This window comes from Phallusia mammillata, chromosome 1 (genome assembly GCF_965637545.1).
Source record: "Phallusia mammillata chromosome 1, kaPhaMamm4.hap1.1, whole genome shotgun sequence".
Classification (NCBI taxonomy): Eukaryota; Metazoa; Chordata; class Ascidiacea; order Phlebobranchia; family Ascidiidae; genus Phallusia; species Phallusia mammillata.
In genome coordinates, this window is record NC_137252.1 from 22,544,473 (window position 1) to 22,565,041 (window position 20,569).

The 20,569-nt window shown below is 35.7% G+C and overlaps 3 protein-coding genes across 4 annotated transcripts; 1 reads left to right on the forward strand and 2 right to left on the reverse strand.

The window, feature by feature from the left end:
- Positions 1-11: 11 nt before the first annotated feature.
- On the reverse strand, positions 12-4,232 carry LOC145223338 (uncharacterized). Of its 2 annotated transcripts, XM_080089763.1 has the most exons (6): positions 3,681-4,224; positions 2,842-2,969; positions 2,446-2,558; positions 1,729-1,914; positions 1,199-1,355; positions 12-895 (listed from the first exon to the last, which is right to left on the reverse strand). In XM_080089763.1, exons 1-6 carry the CDS (start codon positions 3,863-3,865, stop codon positions 834-836), a joined length of 831 nt encoding a protein of 276 aa, XP_079945889.1. In that variant the 5' UTR covers positions 3,866-4,224; the 3' UTR covers positions 12-833. The 2 variants fall into 2 exon arrangements, with proteins under 2 accessions (XP_079945889.1, XP_079945890.1); XM_080089764.1 differs by lacking the exon at positions 1,729-1,914 and having other exon boundaries at positions 3,681-4,232.
- Positions 4,233-14,748: 10,516 nt separating this feature from the next.
- LOC145213777 (translocation protein SEC63 homolog) lies at positions 14,749-17,512 on the reverse strand. Its single transcript, XM_080082169.1, has one exon. The coding sequence runs from the start codon at positions 17,452-17,454 to the stop codon at positions 15,253-15,255; it is 2,202 nt and encodes a 733-aa protein (XP_079938295.1). The 5' UTR covers positions 17,455-17,512; the 3' UTR covers positions 14,749-15,252.
- A 659-nt stretch (positions 17,513-18,171) lies between these two features.
- LOC145213792 (uncharacterized) lies at positions 18,172-20,526 on the forward strand. Its single transcript, XM_080082194.1, has one exon. It carries the CDS (start codon positions 18,563-18,565, stop codon positions 19,760-19,762), a length of 1,200 nt encoding a protein of 399 aa, XP_079938320.1. The 5' UTR covers positions 18,172-18,562; the 3' UTR covers positions 19,763-20,526.
- The last annotated feature ends 43 nt before the right edge of the window (positions 20,527-20,569 follow it).

Below are 20,569 nucleotides of genomic sequence, written 5' to 3' on the forward strand. Positions count from 1 at the left end.
GAAGGGAAAAATCTTAATTCTTATTTTTTATTGTATTAGGAAATATGTACACGTCATCATGAAACAACTTGTACGCAGAAATGGACATTGAAACTCAGAAGTCATGTTTAGTCAAAAAAGAACAAAAAACACACAGAAAAAGCATAGAAAAGTGAAAATAAACCCCACATTTAGCTGGCACTAGTCAATTGAACCAAAAAACATTGTAAAAGTCCAATATGAGAATTTAGATAGCAAAAATCACCAAGCTGAAAATATACATGCAAAAAAAGGAAACTGTAGACACAACAAATTTTCCATTTTTAGCATATTTCATCTTATTCACTGTCAAGTTTTTGGAATGCATCTCGTACCACTCATGGTTGCTGGTTGTAAAGAACATGTTAATACTGAAAATAGTTGTATAAAATGGTTGACTTGCATTTGTTATTGAAAAATAACATGTTAGTTTTATGGCATTGTACTAACTAAATAATTTCTTTTTGAAATGATCAAATAAAGCATTTGGAGCAGTAGCACCAAACCAGGAGGCAATTGTTTCACAACGCAATTGAAATTGCTGATTTAGATATAGTTTGTTAATTGCTAGTGAAGAAATAATTCACATCGATTTTTTTACAGATGTAAGTGCAAAACCCAGCACAAGTTACAAGCAAGAGGCACTATGTACATGTGATAGTAAGCATAGACTGATTAGTAAACAGCCTTAAAATAGAGTAGAGAAGAATTGACAGCAGAAATACAAGAATTTCATACAAACAATATGTTGAATTATTGCCAAGAACGGTATGACAAGTTTGGTTGGAGGCAGTTACAAGATTGTAGCTGGATTTTCATATTTGGCCATATGCTGGTGGTGGTGGGTTGTCTGTGTAAGGTGGAGGTAGATTTGGAGCTAAGAAAGAGAAAATAATTTGTAATTTGAATTATATCACAAAGAACCTATGAGACCCAACAACATTATAGCCATTTTGAAAGCATATATTCGTACTTTTAGGAAAACAAAAATTGAGTTATAAACACAAACGCAAATTTATTTGTTTTACCCAAGCCATTTTCTATCAGTTCTTGTACCAAGTTTAAAGAGGCCATGATAATTTGTATTCATAGCATAAACGTTTGCAAAGTAATTGGGCTACAGAGTCAATTAATTACAGAGTCATTGAGCCAAATTGGTGGCAGATACATATTTACTTACTAGATTGTACAGCAGTCCCTGCATTAAGTCCTTGGACATAGGCTTGAGCAAGCATTACTGCAAGTTGGTGCCGTTCTGCTGCACTTACACCCTCCAGATAGGTCACATTGGCTCGTACTGGACAATCCAGATCATTCACTTTTGCAGCACGATATATCTGAAATCATAAAAGTCAACTCCAAGTCAAATATGTAAAACATTTGTGATCAAAGGCAATGTAAATGTGTAACATTGTATCAAACACTGTTTGTTGGACAAGAAGGGAGACTTTGCTTTATACACTAAATGCTGAGTCATTTAACTTACACACTGCTGAGTCATAAATTAATACAATCATCCTACGAAGTCATAAAAGGACAAGAGTGGACGTTATTTTTCAAGAATCAAAGTAAGAACACTAGCATGTGCAGTTAGTGTTGTTGTTTACTGCAAGCTACTGGGCTAAAGAAATCGTCTTAAAATCCACTCACATCTAATTTACAGAATCCAATTGTAATGTTAAACTCAAACACCTTACAGTTTTTACTTACACAGTATGGAGGGCCAAACAGAAGCATAAAAGGCAAACAACCGATCCACAAAATGGGATTATAGCATTCATGACACTTTTGACTGAAGTTTGTAATACAGAAGTTTGAACCATCAGCGCTGTATGATCCTGATATATGAGCAAATCTTGTTTTGTACCAAGCTTTTAGTGCAGGCCCAAGGTCAATCTGTTATAACAGGTATAAAAAAATAACTTATTCCTAAGCATGCCTAAGCCAGAAGACCTACAAGATATTTTACACCAGATGGGATATTAAAAACATAGTAAGGCTTTAAAAATATCTGTGAACTGGTAAAACTTGTTTAAGATAGCAAACTAGGAGGTTGGGTGGCTAATTTTTACACAAATCCAAACTTGTGAAAATACAACAGTACCTTTTTTCCCACAATATTACGTTTGCAACCTCTTTAAATGCGTTTGCAACAAATTACAGGGCAAAACTATACCGGCATTTATCAATTAAACAACATGTGTAATTGCTGTGTTAGCAAATTTGAACCATTTTAAAATTTTAATCTATGTTCAGAACAAAAAACAAAACAGAACCTTGTTCTGCCTACAAGGCAAATACAAGATCAAAAAATATGTGGTCTCTACTTACATTTTGATTCAATGCCAAAACTAATAGTGGTATACAAAATGCATATTTGGTCATTTGTACACATGTTATGATAAACAAATATGCTATGTAACGTACCTCCAGAGCAAAGTTTTTGTCTGCTGACAGCAGTTGCTCACATTGATCAAGTTTTTCTCTAAGTTGTTGTTGTATAAATGGGTGTGTGTTGTTAAGAAATATAACAAAGTTTCCTGAAAAAAGTAGAACAGTGGTTTATACAAATAAACAGAAACACGTGGACAAAAATTTTAAATCCTACTCACATGAAAGTCATAATAAAAGTGCTTTTATTCACTGGTGTAGTTAACTTTCAATATAGGTTTTTTGGTATGTTTTTGTTTAAAAGTTATACTAGTTCAAATAATGTGGCAAAAACATCTGACACCAATAAATACTTGAAATGTGAGGCATACAAAAAAATTATTTTAACTTTCCTTTCAAGGTTTCAAGTTGTTGGAAAATTTATTTACATACCGCGAGTAATGTATCTGGTATTGCCAGACTTTTTTTCCTTTTTTAGAGTAACCTGCAGAAAGGTTGGTTGTGTCAGCAGTCGGTGCTTAACCATGGCAAATTCGGACGGATCATCCATTGTTAGTTCCCTAAAAAAGAAATATTTCCTAAATTTTTAACATTGAGTTAAAAAAATTATTTCTTATTGTATGCATAGCCAATTTAAGGTAAAGTGAAAGTAGTAAACAAATTCTACAAGCTGTTAATTTGACTATTTGTAGTGCCACCCAAATTTAGAATCTGTACAGTAAAACCCATTAAAACCCGAGGTTTTTTAATAGACTAAAGCAGGGGTCGGCAACCTTTTTTGCACTGCGGACCATTTATGAAACTAAAATTTTATCACGGACCGGTCTTCAAAAAAACTACAAATATTTAGCAATAAAATCGCTTAAATTAGTTTATCATCCCTGGGATATATGGTCAAAATGTTTTATAGCATTTAACCTAAAAAATTTTACGGCCCGGTAACGGACTCCTCGCGGACCGGTACCAGGCCGCAGACCGGCGATTGCTGACCACTGGACTAAAGGACATAAATGGTGCCCAAGAAATTTATTATTATTGAGTAAATGAAAAATGATTTTAGTAACAAATAGATCAATAAGGTTCAAGTTTTTTAGGCACGCATGGGCAACAAGGCTATTTAACAGGCATAGAAAATATCTCAACACAGTTGGAAAATCACAAGTTCAAAAACTACTCTTTCTTGACCAAACAGCACTAAAAACTCAAAAAAATAGAAAGAAAATGTGTCTCCTATTAGAAATAAAGACTCATACTTAAGTTTGGGTTCTTACCCTCCATAAGAATCAGCAAATATTTTTCTTCCATGTGCAAACACATTCACCTTACGGGGGTCATGGTGAAGTTTTCCATCAGGGCCTGCTTGAAAATATTGTGGAGTACATTCTAAAAATCTTTCTAACAATGTCACTCCAATTTGAATTTGCTCAGAAGACTGAGTACCAGGAGTGACTGACATAATGACTAGTGCTAGTTTTTCTGTTGAAATTTTTTTTTAAAACATGTATATTATACATACAACAAACATGGTGTTCAGAAAAAAATGTTCATGATTAGGTGCTGAATTTACTTACTTCAGCCTTTTCTAATTTTTTTAAGTTTTCAAGAATCATTTACCAACCCATATGGTCATTAGTTACAAGCAGCATGCTTTTTCATGAAACATTTGGGCGGCCATTAGTACTTATCACATAACCTATGCCCTCACAGTATAGACAAAACTGACTGACCATATTGTATAACGGGGTAAACAATAACATGGAAAATGATTATGAAAATTGGAAAAAGTGTTTGCCAAATATGAATAGTTAGAGTGAAACTAAAATTTGCACACAAAATATGAATACCACTTGATACCAATACAATTTTAAAAAATAAACAAAATATGAATAGTTGAATACCACATGATACCAATTACCAATACAATTCTAAAAAGTAAACAAAATATGATTACCACATGATACCAATACAATTCCTAAATATAACAAAATATTCTACATTATACAAGTATGTGCACATTAAAATGTGTGTTTCAAACACTATTTCTTACGAAGGTGTGATGGAATACAAATAAAACATGACATATTTTTATTTTATATATGTCAATATAGTACAACTAACAAAACCTCTGTGTCCATCTGCAACATCACATAATTCAGATTAAACTCAGCACATGGTTTCACATTTAATCAACAATTTAAAAACTAACTTTACTTGATTCTTTGAAAGTGACAAATATTAAAAAAAAAAAAAAAACAAGTTAAAATTACAATTTAGCATAAACAATAAAAAAATACTTCTTTAACATGATACAAAGAGGACCGTTTGCTCAACACGTTTGGCTGAAATTACCCACATGACTTCTTATTTTCAAAATGCCCTCAAGGGAGATTGACAAAAGTATCGTCAGAAAAACGTCACAACTCACAACAGCCAAATTACACATTTCTATTTTCTAAATCTGTCTGCGAAGAAAAAACGTCGTGTTGCGCGACATCTCGCGTCGCTTTTATTTCGACAGATCTTTAACCATAGAATACTAAACATAGGATGTAGTATTTTTTTATTCTATGGCATGGCTACTCAATTAGTTTTGTCATGGGTCCAGACTCCAGATACAAAATTAATCAACGAGGTCCGGACACATCTATCATTGTCAGTACTGCAAATGCAATATGTCTTAGCCAATTTTGGATGTAACTATAAACACATTTGTTCAAGCCGAATGTATGTCTGCAAAATAAAAGCTTGTATCAGGCACTAAACGTTAATTTAATCTTTGCGAAAGTACATTGGCCCAACATACAAAGCACATTTTATCTGGTTTTGTAGGATCACTTTTTTGTAGGACAATGATTCAAAATTAAGTTTGACACGTCACAGATAAAATTATGCACAAACAATTGCCGTTTTAGTAATTGTTTAGTGAAATCAGCTAAGATTTTGGAAAGGCTTTTCAGGATAGTCTAGCTCTAGCCAGTTGTTCTTAACCTTTTTGGTGTGGTTTCCCACTAAAGTCAATTACCAACCTCGAATTTCCCCCTCTGTTATTTTTATAAACATGTTTTCTGCCCTACGTTAACAAAAAAAATCTTCTATAAATGAAATAACTTTGTGGAGCGCTTTGGTCTGGACCCTAAAGGTATACTGCAATCTTATTTAGTTTAAATAGTGCTTCTGTGAGAGATTAAACTTTTTGGAATACTGAAAAGGCTACTATGCTTGCATTAGTCATTTATTGCATCACAATCAACAAAGGAAAGGCTTCTATTCGCGCACAACAGCAAAATCATTGATGGTTTCAGTCTTGTCTGTGATGTAACAAACGGCCTTTGGATTTGTATGTGTCTTGTGAACCTTGGTTAAATCAATCTTACATGTTATTGCAGAAAATTTTTAGTAATGTAGCTTTCAACGGGTAATTCAAAGCCGGTTTCGACCATCGAGCTTTTGCTCTTTTCAAGCTTACATAATTTCCCTCCGAAAACATTAAATTTCCCACCGGTTAAGAACCACTGGTCTAGCTGTTGTAATCTCCCAAAAATCGCATTGCGGACCCCAGTTTAAAAACTGCTGCTACAGTTCAATGAAGTAATTACTACATAATTGATAGTCAACTAAAAATAAGGACAACCGAAAAAACAAATTTTCATACGAAACGAAACAAACGTTTTTGAACAAATCTTTGCATTTATACGAGTCATGACCACTGATCTCTATAAACAGAGATCAGTGGTCATGACATATTATGTGCAATATTTGGATTAGAAACAATCTGTTGCAGCATGTCCTTGTTCGTAGAAAATACTTCGTTCCGGTCTAGGATTACTTTTACTTGTAGCAGGGATTTGACTAGTAATTGTTGAAAATAAGACAAAAGAAGGACTCAAGTGAACTTTTCTAAGACATAGCCCTTCAAAACAAGGAAAAATCTTAGAAATAAAGGTATGGCAACCCTGTTGATAGCGTATGTAGCCGTAATAAAAAAGACCGTCGAGGTTCGCATCCACCGCCTCAAAGGCCTGGATGTGGACCGCAGTTCTGCCTGTTAGCAGCTTACTTTTATTATTAAACACAAATATACTTTTGCCAGTAAATTTAACCTAGTTCAGGCCTAACATATTTCCATCCCCAAAACGGAGGACAAAATTTTGAAAAGAACATCAAAAAATACTTTAGGGCCCCCAAAAATAAAAGCTTTAGAAATTAGACGGTATACACTAGTTTGGATAAAGTGTATCATTTATCATGTGACATCACAACACTAAAATAAGCTTGTATTTTCGAAAAGCGTAAAACCTGTATTCTTAAAAATAAGCTGTGGCTGTTTTCAAAGGCATAATTGTCACATATATATATTTGGCAAATCAAAAATCCCTAAAAAGGTGGACATTTGGGCTATTTTTCTTGTCCTCGGAGGACAACTTGGTTTTTGTTAAAGGAAGGTCATGTCCTCCAAAAAGAGGACGAATGGTAGGCCTAGCCTAATTGCTAAAGGCGCTGGCCTGGTACCCTACATACAATTGCCTGTCTATTAAGTTGTCAGGTTGTTTTACATTTTACAACCAATAAGATAGATCATCTATTTGACAGGTTTTATTGCAAAAATACATAACGTAGAAAAAAATGAAGTTTCAGGTAAACAGTGCAACACAACAAAATTTAAAGTGTCTTGCTAACAACAGAACAACTTCCGAAAACAGAGTCGTACGAAGGTGGTAGACACAGTGATTCGTACGTTGGTGGACTTTCGTTCAAAGGATTTGCGTTAAGCGTTCTTCCTGGAAGCAAGATGTCACCATCTAAAACATATTTGGTTTTAGGTAAGTTTTGTGTTATGAGACTGTTTATTCAGAAACCCATGACGATTAGTAGCAAATATCCCATCACTGAAATACCGGTTTGCGTATTTTGTTCACTGAAAGTACCTACCAGATGGCAACAATAGTTATCATTATTTAGCGAATTTGCTTTACACTACATCAAGGGTCACCAAACTACGGTGCGCGGGCCGGATCCGGCCCGCGACTACATTTTTTAGGTTGCCAAATTGTTTTAATAACTTTGTAACATTAAAAGTTAATCTACTCCTTACAATTTTTTTTCTGTGGGGATATTCAGAATTGATATTACCGAGTTTCATAGGATTATAACGCCCAAGATTGATCCAAAGCCAGTTTGTTACGTCACAGACAAGACTACAAGTGTTAATTGTGCGCAAACAAGTGCCTTCTTTTGTCACTTGTGGCGTAATATTCAAGCATTGTTCGTAAGATAAGACTAATTATACAGTTTAACAGTCGCATGGCTACTTTTTGAATGGGATTGTAGAAAGGCCATATCTTGGCGCACCTAAAAACGCCACGCGGGCTAACTTTTGGAAAGACGGCGCCGGGGCATGTAAACTATATGCGGCCCGCGTGAATCATTATTAGCACTCATCCGGCCCGCAGTGAAAAAAGTTTGGTGACCCCTGCACTACATGATTATATGTTATGTTGCAACCATTGTTCCATTATTCTGAATTTTTTTGTGTTTTATGGCTATATTTTTATGGCTATTTCTTGGTAACGGAGGGAGTTTATATGCCTAACATTTACCCAACAAGTTTATAGGCCCCCTTCTTCGTTCAGGGAGGCATGTGCGTTCCAGTATCATTTCTAATCGTGCATGGGTGATGCCCAACGCCGTAGTTGCGTCAAAAACCTCTGCAAATTCCAGCTCCAATCTGACTTTCCTGCATTTTGCAGCTCTATATATCTGAAGTAAATAGTTCAAATGTCAAAACCAGAAAGATGATAATAAATGCCGACACTCATAAAATCGACATATGTGCTGATTTAAGTTTTGTTGTATTGATAAACACAACTTTAATATTAGTTTCCTCGTTAACTTTCATTTGCTGGTGCGACGCCTGTCCAGAAAACTTTTCCAGAGGCGTCGCAACAAAAAAAAGTTTGAGAACCGCTGTGCTACAGTAATGCAGTAGCCTATAGTCGGAGTGGTAAAAAAATGCCATATTCAATGTTAACCATTAATTAAAAACTGCAAGATGTAAAGCAAATTTAACAATAATGGTTGTGCAAATAGCATACCAGGTACGGTATTCCGAAAACGATTGCACAAGGAAAGCAAGCGCCCCAAAACATAGGGTGACTGACACAATTCTCTTCGTCGCTAGACCAAGTAGAAAACGTCACAGTATCTCCTTCGATGAAGTGGATAGCGGGGTTTTGTGGAAAGTTGCTCGTGTGCCATTTGCAAAGTATGTCGTAAATTGAAATCTGGTGAAATATATATACTTAACTTATGGAGCTGAAAACAGCCCAATCTAAAATAGTTCGAATGTCTCGAATGTTCGAAAACAACGTTGTGAGCACAAGCCAGCAGCACTAACCATTCTACGAACTTGGCAGTGTTGAAATGGCACTCAAAGCCTTACCTGAAAATTTTCACACAAAGTATAATTTTATCCAACTTTTTTCTTTTTTAAAGGTGGCGAGTTTTGATCATTGTCACGAAGCTTTTTTGCATTGTTTTCTTTCCCTTTAACAATTTCACCATGCTCTGTTATAATGTCCTTCTTTTGAACATAGATGGCACATTTAGCTGTTTTCCGTGAAAACCCATGCACCACAACAGCTCGACAGTTTTTTGACACTGTATGGGTGACAATATTTTTTGCAACACAGAACAATGTGTTGACATTGGCCGCATCGTACGGTCTTCGAACTTCCATTGGTATCTGTGCTGCACCTGACATTATGTGATTCTTGCCTTTGGAAAACTCAGCAAATTTTTGAACATTACTAATAGTGTGGCGTCGGACAGTATTGTTGCGTATCATTGGAGCATAACAAGCGTGTTTAAACATGTCAAAGTTTGTTTTTCGTTTATTTGTTGTTTTTTTCAAAACAAATGGGCCTAAAACAACGCCTGATTAAAAGTTTAGTAAAAAAATTAATTATAGTTGTAAATCTTACCTGTAAACTGAATTTCTTCTTTCTGTGTTGAAGCTTGTCGCAACGACAAAACGCCTCAAGGATTTGGGATCTCAATATAACGTGTGGAGATTTAATAAACACCACGTAGTCATCTGTAAATTATCATTATTAAAACGTTTGCTAGAATGTATCAAGTTAGGTTTATGCATGAAAAACACAATTCGAACTGGCTATTTATACAGACTATAATCGCTATTGTATGACGTTTCTTTATCACAAGATATCATTATGTCGTCACAATGTCTCACTTTGACTCTTGCAGATCTCCAAATGCGGGTCTATGTTGGCGATGGAAACAAGAAACACAATCGGTTTCTCGGTGAGCGTTGTTTTCCAGTAATCCAATGTAGAACTATGCTTGTCCAACTTTACATGGCTGAAAATAGCGGAAGCAGTTAGTTAATCGGCTTTGAGCTCGAGAGATGGGCAACCTCTGGAAATTGTTTAGGTTGTCACGGGAATCTGACAATGCCAAGGAATTTACGGGTTCATATTCCAATACCCCTTGGTATAACTAAGACTAGTTGGTGATGCGCCGTTCGTTATGTTGTTAAAGTGCGAAAACGCAGTCAATATACACATAATTTGAGCATATACTTTCAAATACGTAAATTGACACGCTATTATTCAAAAGTTCGTCAACTCCTAGTGAAGCAACGCATTTTGGTTGAAGTGATTTAAATTTGAAAGATATTTACATATGGATTACATAGCTTGGTAAATAATGGTTGACAACTTCAAATTTATGACGTGTGTGTCTTGTCTGTTTTCCAAATTAAATAAATCTGAAATTTGTAAACAGAAAAAAAGGCATTCCTTGGATGTCAAATCTAAAAACAGCCATTCCTTGGATGTCAAATCTTTTCCTAACCTGGAGTAATTGTTGCTAAAAATGTTTTTCTTATCGCAGAAAACAGTCACTTTGCTTGGGTCATAATGAAACATTCCACTTTCGTCTTTGCTGAACATACTTTCGGGATACGTTGTGTCAAATGTAGACAGTTGCGATACAATTATTTCTCCCATTATGTTCAAGGGTTTCAATTAAGTTGTAACTTATAAGTTAATTGGGAAAAATGAAACCTGAAAAAAATTAAGCATGTTTTTGCAATTTTTTCTAAATAATTAGACCATATATTTGTGGCATTATTGGTCTGAATAAATTATAACATGATCAAAATTTATGTGTCATGTAAATTGTAAACTATCATATCAATATCAGCAAAAATGTGGTAAGTTACCGAAAGCTCAAACTTCCATTTTTCCTGATCAAAGTTATTAGTAAAATATGCAAACGATTGTTTGAGTCTTTACATGAAAAACAAAGAAATAATTATATCTGTAAACTTTTACGTAAAAAAAATTTAAGCGCAATTTATCTTAAACTTGAAATGAAAGCATTTTGGATATATAACAAGAACTTATTAAAACGCCCAAGATGTAACATAAAACCTGTAACCTATTCCTCACTCTCCTACTGGACCTCTGTGTCCGGACAGAGCTTAAAACATACTGCACGCAGCTGCGTTTAACGACGGCAGATATATAAGCACAGAAGCAACCGAAACAATGTGCGAAGGTTCTGAAATTTTCAGTACTTGCGGCTGGTAGATTGCTAAGGCGTCAGAGCATAAGTTTTCGTGCACATGGTGTGACAAAATTAGATGCACAGTGTTAGCGACCTATTTGAAGAATGATATCATACTTCGAGTATCAAATGCTGGACTGTATACTTAACAAATGACGTAGTCTACGTTTCCGCAATCTATGAAAAAGAAATTAAATTTAGAAAAAATATAATTAGATAAGTTTGTGGTAATTTGGTAACATTTTCTTTTTTAAGTTTCAAGAATCTAAAAACGCTATCATGCAGTCGAATATATTTGTATTGCACTAAAATATTCGCCTTTTAGGAAATATTGCAATCTATAGGGACTTTGGGGAAACAAAAACATTACTTAAGTTATCACATGCAAGAAAAACTTGTTAATTTAAGTAGCATCCCGGTTTTTTTATGGTTTGTTCTAGATAAAAAAAAGTTCTCTGGTAGAATAATTAAATCCTGTTGTAAGGTGGTCAAAATTGCTGCTGAATAAATAAAATTATTATAATCTGATGTAATCTAAAAAATGGTAATCCCCGAAAAAATACCCTAAAACTTGCAATCCCACTACAAGAAATATTGATGTTGCATTAACCCCTACAAAGTCCCCGCATTGCTAGACATTTTTCCCCGTGTGGGCATCTTCAAGGGACACTGTATGCAATTCAAAACATTGGCGTCATTAGCGTGAAGTGTGTCATCAGTGCGTGATTTTGATTCCTGGGTAGTCACTTTACTCTTTGCGTTTACTGTCAAAGGAACCACAGAACTGTTCTAACAGTTGTGACTTATTCTTCGGTTTCTGATGATGTTTTTGAAAGTGTAGTTTCGTAACCTTTCGGCACGTTAGCGAAACTTCGAACGGCTTGGATCTGGATGTGTAGTTTGTCACAACAAAAAGGAATAGAAGCGGGCTACGCAATGCCAGCGGCGTTTGGCAAAACTTTGATGTAAACAAGTTTCGATTCACAAAGCGAACGACGTCACTCGATACGTAACCAATACTGTATAGACGCATTATCAGATGTTTTGCGTTTATGTCGCAATCAATTAAACTGTCATCATGGGCGCCGCCACGTAGGGGCAAGAGGGGGCACTTGCCCCCCCTTGGAATTTCAGTGTACCTCAATTTAACATATTTAGCAGCAAACCTAATTAAAGTGGCAGCGCGGGGATTTGTGACATCGTTCAAAATAACTTTTAGGCAACTCAATTGTGAAGTACACGATTTATGGCTTCATATGTAACAAGTTCTTGATGCGGTAAAGTATCAGCCAAAATTTGCCCCCTCTTGCAAAATTTTCTGCCCGCGCCCATGACTGTCATTGCATACAAAGACCGCCCGGTTTCAAATTGTATGTAGATAGGGTTATGTTTTATCCACATTAGTAAGTTAGCCTTATTTTAAATAAACCTTGCAATGACACTTTGACCAATATCAACGCAGTTCTTCACCTCGTGCAACATAGGTGGCACAGGGTGAACATATAGTCATGTCGTGTAACATGGGTGTCATTTCGTGCAGCTATTGCGCCCGCTACTGGATGTTTTAAAAACCTGGTGTCAAAAGTGCACAGGGTGGCAGCGGTACACGAGCTGCTTTTTTTAGCTCACAAATCCGTCACATTGTGGGCTGGAAATGTTCTTCAACAGTATTTCTTGGGTTATAAGTTTTTTGTTTGGTAAACATTCGCTTCTTTTTCTCGTGGTTTGTGTCGGAAGTCAAATATAGTATTGAAGTTCAATGTTCATATTTCCTCTTAATATTCATTGTCTCTTATATTTACAAAAGCCATAGCGTATTTACCTGATTGTAAGCCGCGGTTTATATTGTTTTTTACCTGCCGTTTGTGCGGCTTATAATCGAGTGCGGCTTACAATCGAGGACGGCTTACATTATTTTTTGAACACCTTAACATGCGGTTTACAATCGAGGGCGGCTGACAATCGAGTAAATACGCTATGGCTTTTGTCTTCATTTATTATATGGCCTGTATTTACTAACATTTCATCAAATAGGCATTGAGTGCTAACAAAATCACTCGGTAAATTTTTGCTGACAGGTTTAAAGAACTTCCAATACCGGGGGCCATCAGGTTTACATCCGGACCTTTTTAGTGATTGGTGTGGTCCTCGACAGTCGTTAAATTATCGCTGCATATGCTATGTTGTGTATTCATTTACTTCATGTGTTGGAATTGTCCACGGCCACAAACTTTTTTCTTGTCTATCAATCAGGCAAAAAACAAACAAACTGTTCTTAACTCATTTTTGTGCCGCTATGCGAAGAAATTATCGGAAACTAGATGAAACGTGTCTTGTGGAATGACTTTAGCAAAGAGTAAAATTGAATTTAAATTCAAAACTGAGATTTCGTTACGGTAAAAAGCAAAATATCTGAAGTCAGCCTTTGCTTAAAGTCAGAAATAAGAAATGCAATTTTATTTAGAGCCAACTAAAACATGTTGCTTCACATTAATGACAGGAGTGACCTTTGCAATTTTAAAGTTTGTACCTAGACTTTTGATAAAACTAGTTGAGTAGCTCAGTTGCAGACGTAATACTACACTGTATATTCCAAAATGCATCAAACTGCAGACAAGCAATGTGCTGAGCGAGTTTTCAAATACGGACGTTACGGGAAACAGACGGCTGATTGTGCCAACAAGCGCAAAATTTGTTTCGCTTTTCTAAAATTATCGGGTTACAAAGGAACTAGAGCAGGGGTTCCCAACCTTTTTACGATCTCGTACCTGCACTTGAACGCTGTGTACTGCCACGCGGACCGCTTCTTGCAGAACAACTAATCATATTTTATTTAGAAGAATAATATTGACCTACTAAACTAGTAACACTAAAGCACCACAACTAAATTTAATGTGATTTTTGTTTTTTGTTTACTGTCCACCAATTGGTCTACAAAACCAGATAAACACAACATAAATTCGTGAATCCAGGTTTTTGTGAAAAAAGGAAGCTACTCGCGTACTATCTGAAAAACCTTCGCGTACCACAGGTTGGGAACCCCTGAACTAGAGAAATGACCTTTGTAATACAGGCTGTTTTTTGTAATGTATTTGTTTGTTGTCCACTAAGACGGTGCGTCAAATATACCGGTGTTTGCCGAATAACTGGAACATAATTATGACCGTAATTTAAAAGCGTATGCCACAACATGAGCTGTGCGGATGTAATACTTATCTTTATCCGGGCTTGATTGTCTCCATGCAGCGTCATAATCTTCCAACGCGCTGCTACGAAACGACACGTAGTCAGTTTTTACGTCACAATCGGTGCTTCGTATGTTGGAAGTTTGCCAATGATGACACTCAATAACGCAGGAAAATGGAAACGTATGTTCGTTCGCGCAATAACGCAATAGATTCTACATCTAAATGACTGCGTTAGAGTTCTGCATTGACAAAACGTTACCTTATAATTCAATGCAAAAGAAAAATGGACAGGTTAAATAAAAAAAGTTTTAAACTTCGATTGCTTTTTTGTTGCGTTCAAGATTCCAACCTCTGTAAATACAGCTCATATTACATCTATTAATATTCTGCTCTGCTGGAAATTAGTGCACGTCTTTTGCAATTTTCTAATTAGTACACGAAATATTACCATACCTTAGTTTATCCTTTCCAACCATACTTTTTAATAAGAACATCACAAAATATGTTTTTTACCAAATATGATTTTTAATCATACATTAGCTGCCAAAAGTTACAAACTGTATATTTGACTCCCTTCTCTTTATTTACCGCAGTTTTTCTGATTTAAAACAAATGCAACACAAAAACAAAAAAGTACAACATAGCAGCATGGAATTATGGTGTGCTGAAAAGTTTTTGATTTTGGTAGAGTTCAGTTGTAAAAAAACATTATATTCCTCAGCAATAAGTCAACTAACATTTTATAGTGTCATTAGGTACAAAACTTTGCAACTAATCAGATTAGTTTGCAATGTATACATATATATATATATATATAACATATAAATCCAGGTTATTACAGTTCACCAAACAAAATGTCATACAAAAACATTGCACATATTCCACTGGTCAAAGACATTTTTGCTGCATTTAACTATACACACATTTGGTGATTTTAAAAGTTTCCATCAACAACACAGACAATTTAAAATAGCCCCCAAACATATTGTGTAAAGAAAGAAATTAAACAGTGGCCAATTTATCCGTTTCCCAACTAGACAATACCAAACCATTCACCAACTATTGCCTACTCCTCGGAGGAAGACTGCTCTTCTGATGAGATGCCTTCATCTTCACTTTCATCTGCCCCACCATTTTGCTCATCATCCGAGATGTTCCATTGAGGATGGTCCTCTTCAACTGGTTTTGCTTCCTTAACGTCTAGTTTTAGTTCAAATTTTTGGTCACAGTCAAAATATGAATCAGATCGGATCCACACAGAGTAGGTATAACGTCCTGGTTTTGTTGGTGCTGGAAACTTCAGCTCAATCTCCTCTTCTTCGCGAAGATTGGTAACAAGAACTGGTGAAGTTAATAAAAGATGCTTTTTCCGATCACAGGCATACACCCACCACCATTCTTGCTTTTCAACTGGGAGGTATGGGGCATAGACAGTGTGGGTCCTTCTATCTTTGACTTCTAAAGCAACCTTTTCCTTTCTTTTAAAAGTGGCTTGCATTGCTTGCCATTCACGCTCTTCCTTATCCTCATTAGGTTGTGCATCTGAATCAGAATCTGACACGTCTGATTCACTTCCTGAAGAACCCTCTTCATCTTTTGTCTTCTGTGGGACTTCTTCTACAGCACCACTGTTTTCCTCCGTTTTGGTCTTCTCAGTCTTTTTCACAGGCTTTTTCAGAGCTTTAACTGGTTTCTTTTTCTTCAAATTCTTTTTCTTTTTTCCCTGCTTTTCCCATGGTTTTAGCTTTGGTTGTTTATCCTGAACTTCCTGGTCTTCATCATCAACAACTTCAGCTTCAGGACTAGCATCCAGCTCTTGTAGGTCACCAAGGCAACCCCTCTTCATGAAAACAGTCACTGTAACAATTGCACCAGCAGTAATCACATTGGTTTCCTCATCATCAATTACATGTGTTGAAACATCAAGGTCAATCAAAGGAAAAGATCTAAGAACGGTTAACATGGTGTCATATTCTTCATCACCCATTCTTCTGAGCATTTGTCTGCGGTCGCTTTCTCGCATTTCAACGAGGTTTTTCAACCCACGCACAGACTGCCGTTTGTTGTAATTGCAAAACTTTACGAATTCATCATTAAAGTAAGGTAACTGCAGAAGTGATGATTTTGTATCACGTAAACCTTGAACCATCATGGGCGCTATTTTCATTACATTTTCAAGACTTTCCAACCTTGGAAGATTTGCTTTATTCCAGTGTGCCATTGTAGTAAGTTGGGCAATGCAATTTACCATTTCTTGAATTAGAAGTGGGCTTTTGCGAAGAATGTAGTCAATGTCTCCTTGTAGGTTTTGTGATGTGACATCTAATCGACTCAAGTGACTGTAGATAAGAACTCTGGCTTTGACACTGTATGGAAAATTGAAAGGTCGATCCTTAGTGTTGTCAACAATATTACAACTCTCAAGCTGGTGAATCAGATCTGGAATATCTTCATTGTCTTCTGGAGCTGGGGTTCTTACTTGGTTATTGTGATCATGGCTGAACTCAAAAGATCCAGAAAAAATTGTAAGAGCACGTTTAAGGTTCATGTTTGGGGTTTTGTTAATAAAATGGTAGAACAGTTGTGTTGTGTCTAACAAAACCTGTTCCTTACTGTATTTGATAGACCTGTTCCACCATAACCCAACCACAAGAGGTAAAGCAATCATAAATAGAAACATATACACGCTAAGAACCACAAACGAGTTTTGTGACTCAACTATCCATTTTGGTAAAGCAATTCCGAACTCCATGGCTTGAGGGCCATCAGGGTTTCCATAGTCCTTCCAATTTTGCATGGTGTCTTCATCTGTAAGTGCGTCATAAGCTTTTCGGATCCGCATAAACTCTTCAGGGTCTCCACCTTTGTCTGGATGCTTTTCTAAAACCAGTTGTCGAAATCTTTTCTTTAATTCCACTTTGTTAGCATCTTCGCTAACACCAAGCACTTCATATGGATTGTATTCAACATGGTCATGCTCAATGCTTGAAACCTTGTATACCAACCAAATAAAACCAATCCATGACAAAACTAAAATAACTTTACGTATGCTAGGTTTGGACTTTTTTCGTCTAAGTTCTTCTTGCTTCTTTTTGTACCACTTGCTTTTTCCATGTATATCTCGTTGATTTCTTATTTGCTTCTCCTCTTCTTTTAATGTTTTTGGCCACATCAAATATGTCAGTGGAATTAAAATCATGGCAAAAAACGACAGTAGAAAGTAAAGGAAGGTTGAGCCCTTTTCATCATATGAAAACTGTTGAGCCATGTTTGGTGAATTTAGCTTTTTTTTCAAGAACTAACACGTCTGGAAAAAAACAATACAATATAACTTAAAACACAAATTATTAATTTCAAAAATGCAAAATCATTTTTTAGAAAAGTCTATTTAACATTATATAAATATATAACAAAGCAAAATCTTTTGATCATTTTTAGGGATGCAGTCTAAATTTCCGCAGCACAGCATTAACTATCGTTAGCTCTAGCCTCTACCCACGTTTTCTACATAACTTATGAAGACTTAATCAGAAAAATGACATGCTACTCAATAAAATCATTCTTAAAGCACTTTCTTTTCAAAAATTCAACAAACCATGAAGCATGAACGAACATCTTGTACGTACAAATGCCAGAGGTAACCTTTACGTGTACTATTGTGCATCTCTTCATTCTCTTGTTTGCATTTGATTAATCTAAACAGTGTGTAGAAATCCAGCAAAACTATTGGCATTATTTGCTTACATTTTTAAACCACTATAGTTTTTAAAAAAAATTAAAAGCCAAATGGTTAAATTTACAACATAGAGTTTAAAAAAGTCCCTTAATAAAAAAATATTTGCGAATTTTTTAAATTCGTGTTTAGTCGAGCGGAACCATCTCGAGTTTTTCGGGTTTTGGAAATTTGGTTGTGTTGGCCACAGAAAACGTACGGTACATAGAATTATATTACTTTGGTATTTAGTGCGGCAATTCAAATTGTTTTTGTTTTGTTTTTTGTGAGAAAACTTTCTCCCGTAAGCAATTTTGTTATTTTCTGGATGAACTAAAACTGATTTCTACAATGGAACCCCTTTTCGTGACTTTGCATACAGAGAGAAGGTGAAAACGTTTAAATACCCACTGAAATAAAAGGAGACCCCGGTAGCGGTAGGCGGTGCTGTATTCCAAAATACGCGAGATTATACAAAATCCTACAATTGTTAAACAAATAGATAGCCTTAAAATTGTATTTTAGAAGGGCTTTATCATAAAATTAAGAAAAGTCGCATATTGATGTTACTTTTTGTTGATAACAAGTGTTTGGTTTTAGGCTTTTCACAAAGTTGTCACAAATAAAATTTACACTTGCTTTAGTGCATTTACCAACAGTGAAAATGTCGACTGAAACAGAAACAACTGAAACAGACCCAGAAATGCCAGAAGTTCTGTATCTTAACCAAGAGTCAACTACCATTGTCATTGATGTAAATGAAGACAGTGAACTTTATGAGCTTGATGAAAATGACATGTGTGAAATGGAAGTGTTTGTTGACCAATGTGAGGATGAATTTGCTAATACCAAACAAGGAGGATCTTATCAGTCAATAAATTTTAATCCAGTTAGGACTCGGGTTGATGATGATGATTCCGTAAGATGCACACTCTGCAGACAATACTGCAGCAACACAGAAGAATTTATGAAGCATATTCACGGTCTGCATCCACTTGTGGTAACTGATGCTGGATATCGTTGTCCATTTTGCAAATACACTGCCAAGGCACGCATGTCTGTTGAACAGCATTTGCGTATCCATTCAAATGATAAGCCATACAAATGTGGCATCTGCGGCAAGAGATTTAATCAAAAATCTGGTGTAAAACAACACATGCGATCACACTCTACTGCAAAACCATTTCCATGCCACTTATGTGGAAATCGGTTTAAAGCTGCCAGCACACTGGCTTGTCATATTTCAATGAAACATGACCAGATGAAACCATTTCAGTGCAAGGTGTGTACTGCATCATTTGGACATTCAAGTAATTTGACCATTCATATGCGAACCCACACTGGTGAACGGCCATATAAATGCACAGTTTGTGAAAAATCTTTTGTACAACAAGGTCATCTGATCACCCACCAAAGGCTGCACACTGGTGAAAAGCCCTTTAAATGTGAATTTTGTGTTGCTGCCTTTACCCACATTGGCAATCTACGCCAGCATGTGATAACCCAGCATACGAAAGATTACAAGCATCGCTGCAATTTGTGTTCAAAAGGTTTTATTGGCCCAAGTGATTTAAAACGACATGTTGAAAAGTTCCATCCAAATGCTAGGGAACAAACCCTAGTTCAGACAAGCCCTGATGATTCAGATGAGTATGTTATCGTGCAGAGAGTCACAATAAATAATGCTGAAGAGAATGAGGTGCAAATAACAAATAAGGATGATGAGCAAAATGTGATAATTGAAAGCACTAATGGAGATGAGTCTGTGCAAAACAATATTGAGCACAGTATTAGTAATGTGGAAGAAGAAACAGTTGATCCTGTTTTGCTTGATGTTAAAGTGGAACCAGAGGATTGCAATTGATCTTATTGGTGTTTGTTTCACATGAAGTTAGATGATATTGTACATAAGTATCAGGGAATTAGCTGTAGGCTAAAAAGTTGTAATTTTGAAAAACAAATAACAGTAAAGTCATGTTGTCAAAGCCGTGAATATACCCAACAATATTTAAAAGTTTCCACAGTTTAAATATAAAATAGTAAATGTTAATAACTGTCAAATGTTGTAATGGTTCAAACATGGTATCAGCTCTTTAGGAGCTTCCATATGTTAAAACAGTCTTTTTTCTGTTGACATGAATTTGTTTGCATAGGCCCATTGACTGTAGCCTGTATTTCGTACAGTATGGTCAGAGGCGTGATCAGTGCATGACACTGAAGTTGCCATGACCTATAACTATAGCTTATATATGAAATGATAATCAGTTTGATAACACTTTTGTGGATTGCTGTTAGTAGAAGTGTTTTTTCTTCTGTTTTGAAAATGTACTTGTAGTACTGGGTAAAGTTGTCATTGCGTTGGAATTAAATCAAATTTTTTTCAGGACATTTACATTTAGAGAAGATATGACATAATGGGTAGTAGTTTTTTATTTGTGTGCTGATGCCTTTTTGAAAAACATCTTTTCCTTGGCATCTGTCATGTATGAAAAAAATGTTTATGTGTTGCATTTCTAAATTTGAAACAGTCATAATGACTCATCATTATTGTCATGCTCACAATATCTTTACAACAAAATTTTGCGTTTGTTTTGTTGCTTATTTGAGTGCTTTATCATTTGTGTTAGATCATCAACACTTACTAGCAAAATTAGGTTTATTAAAAATTCAA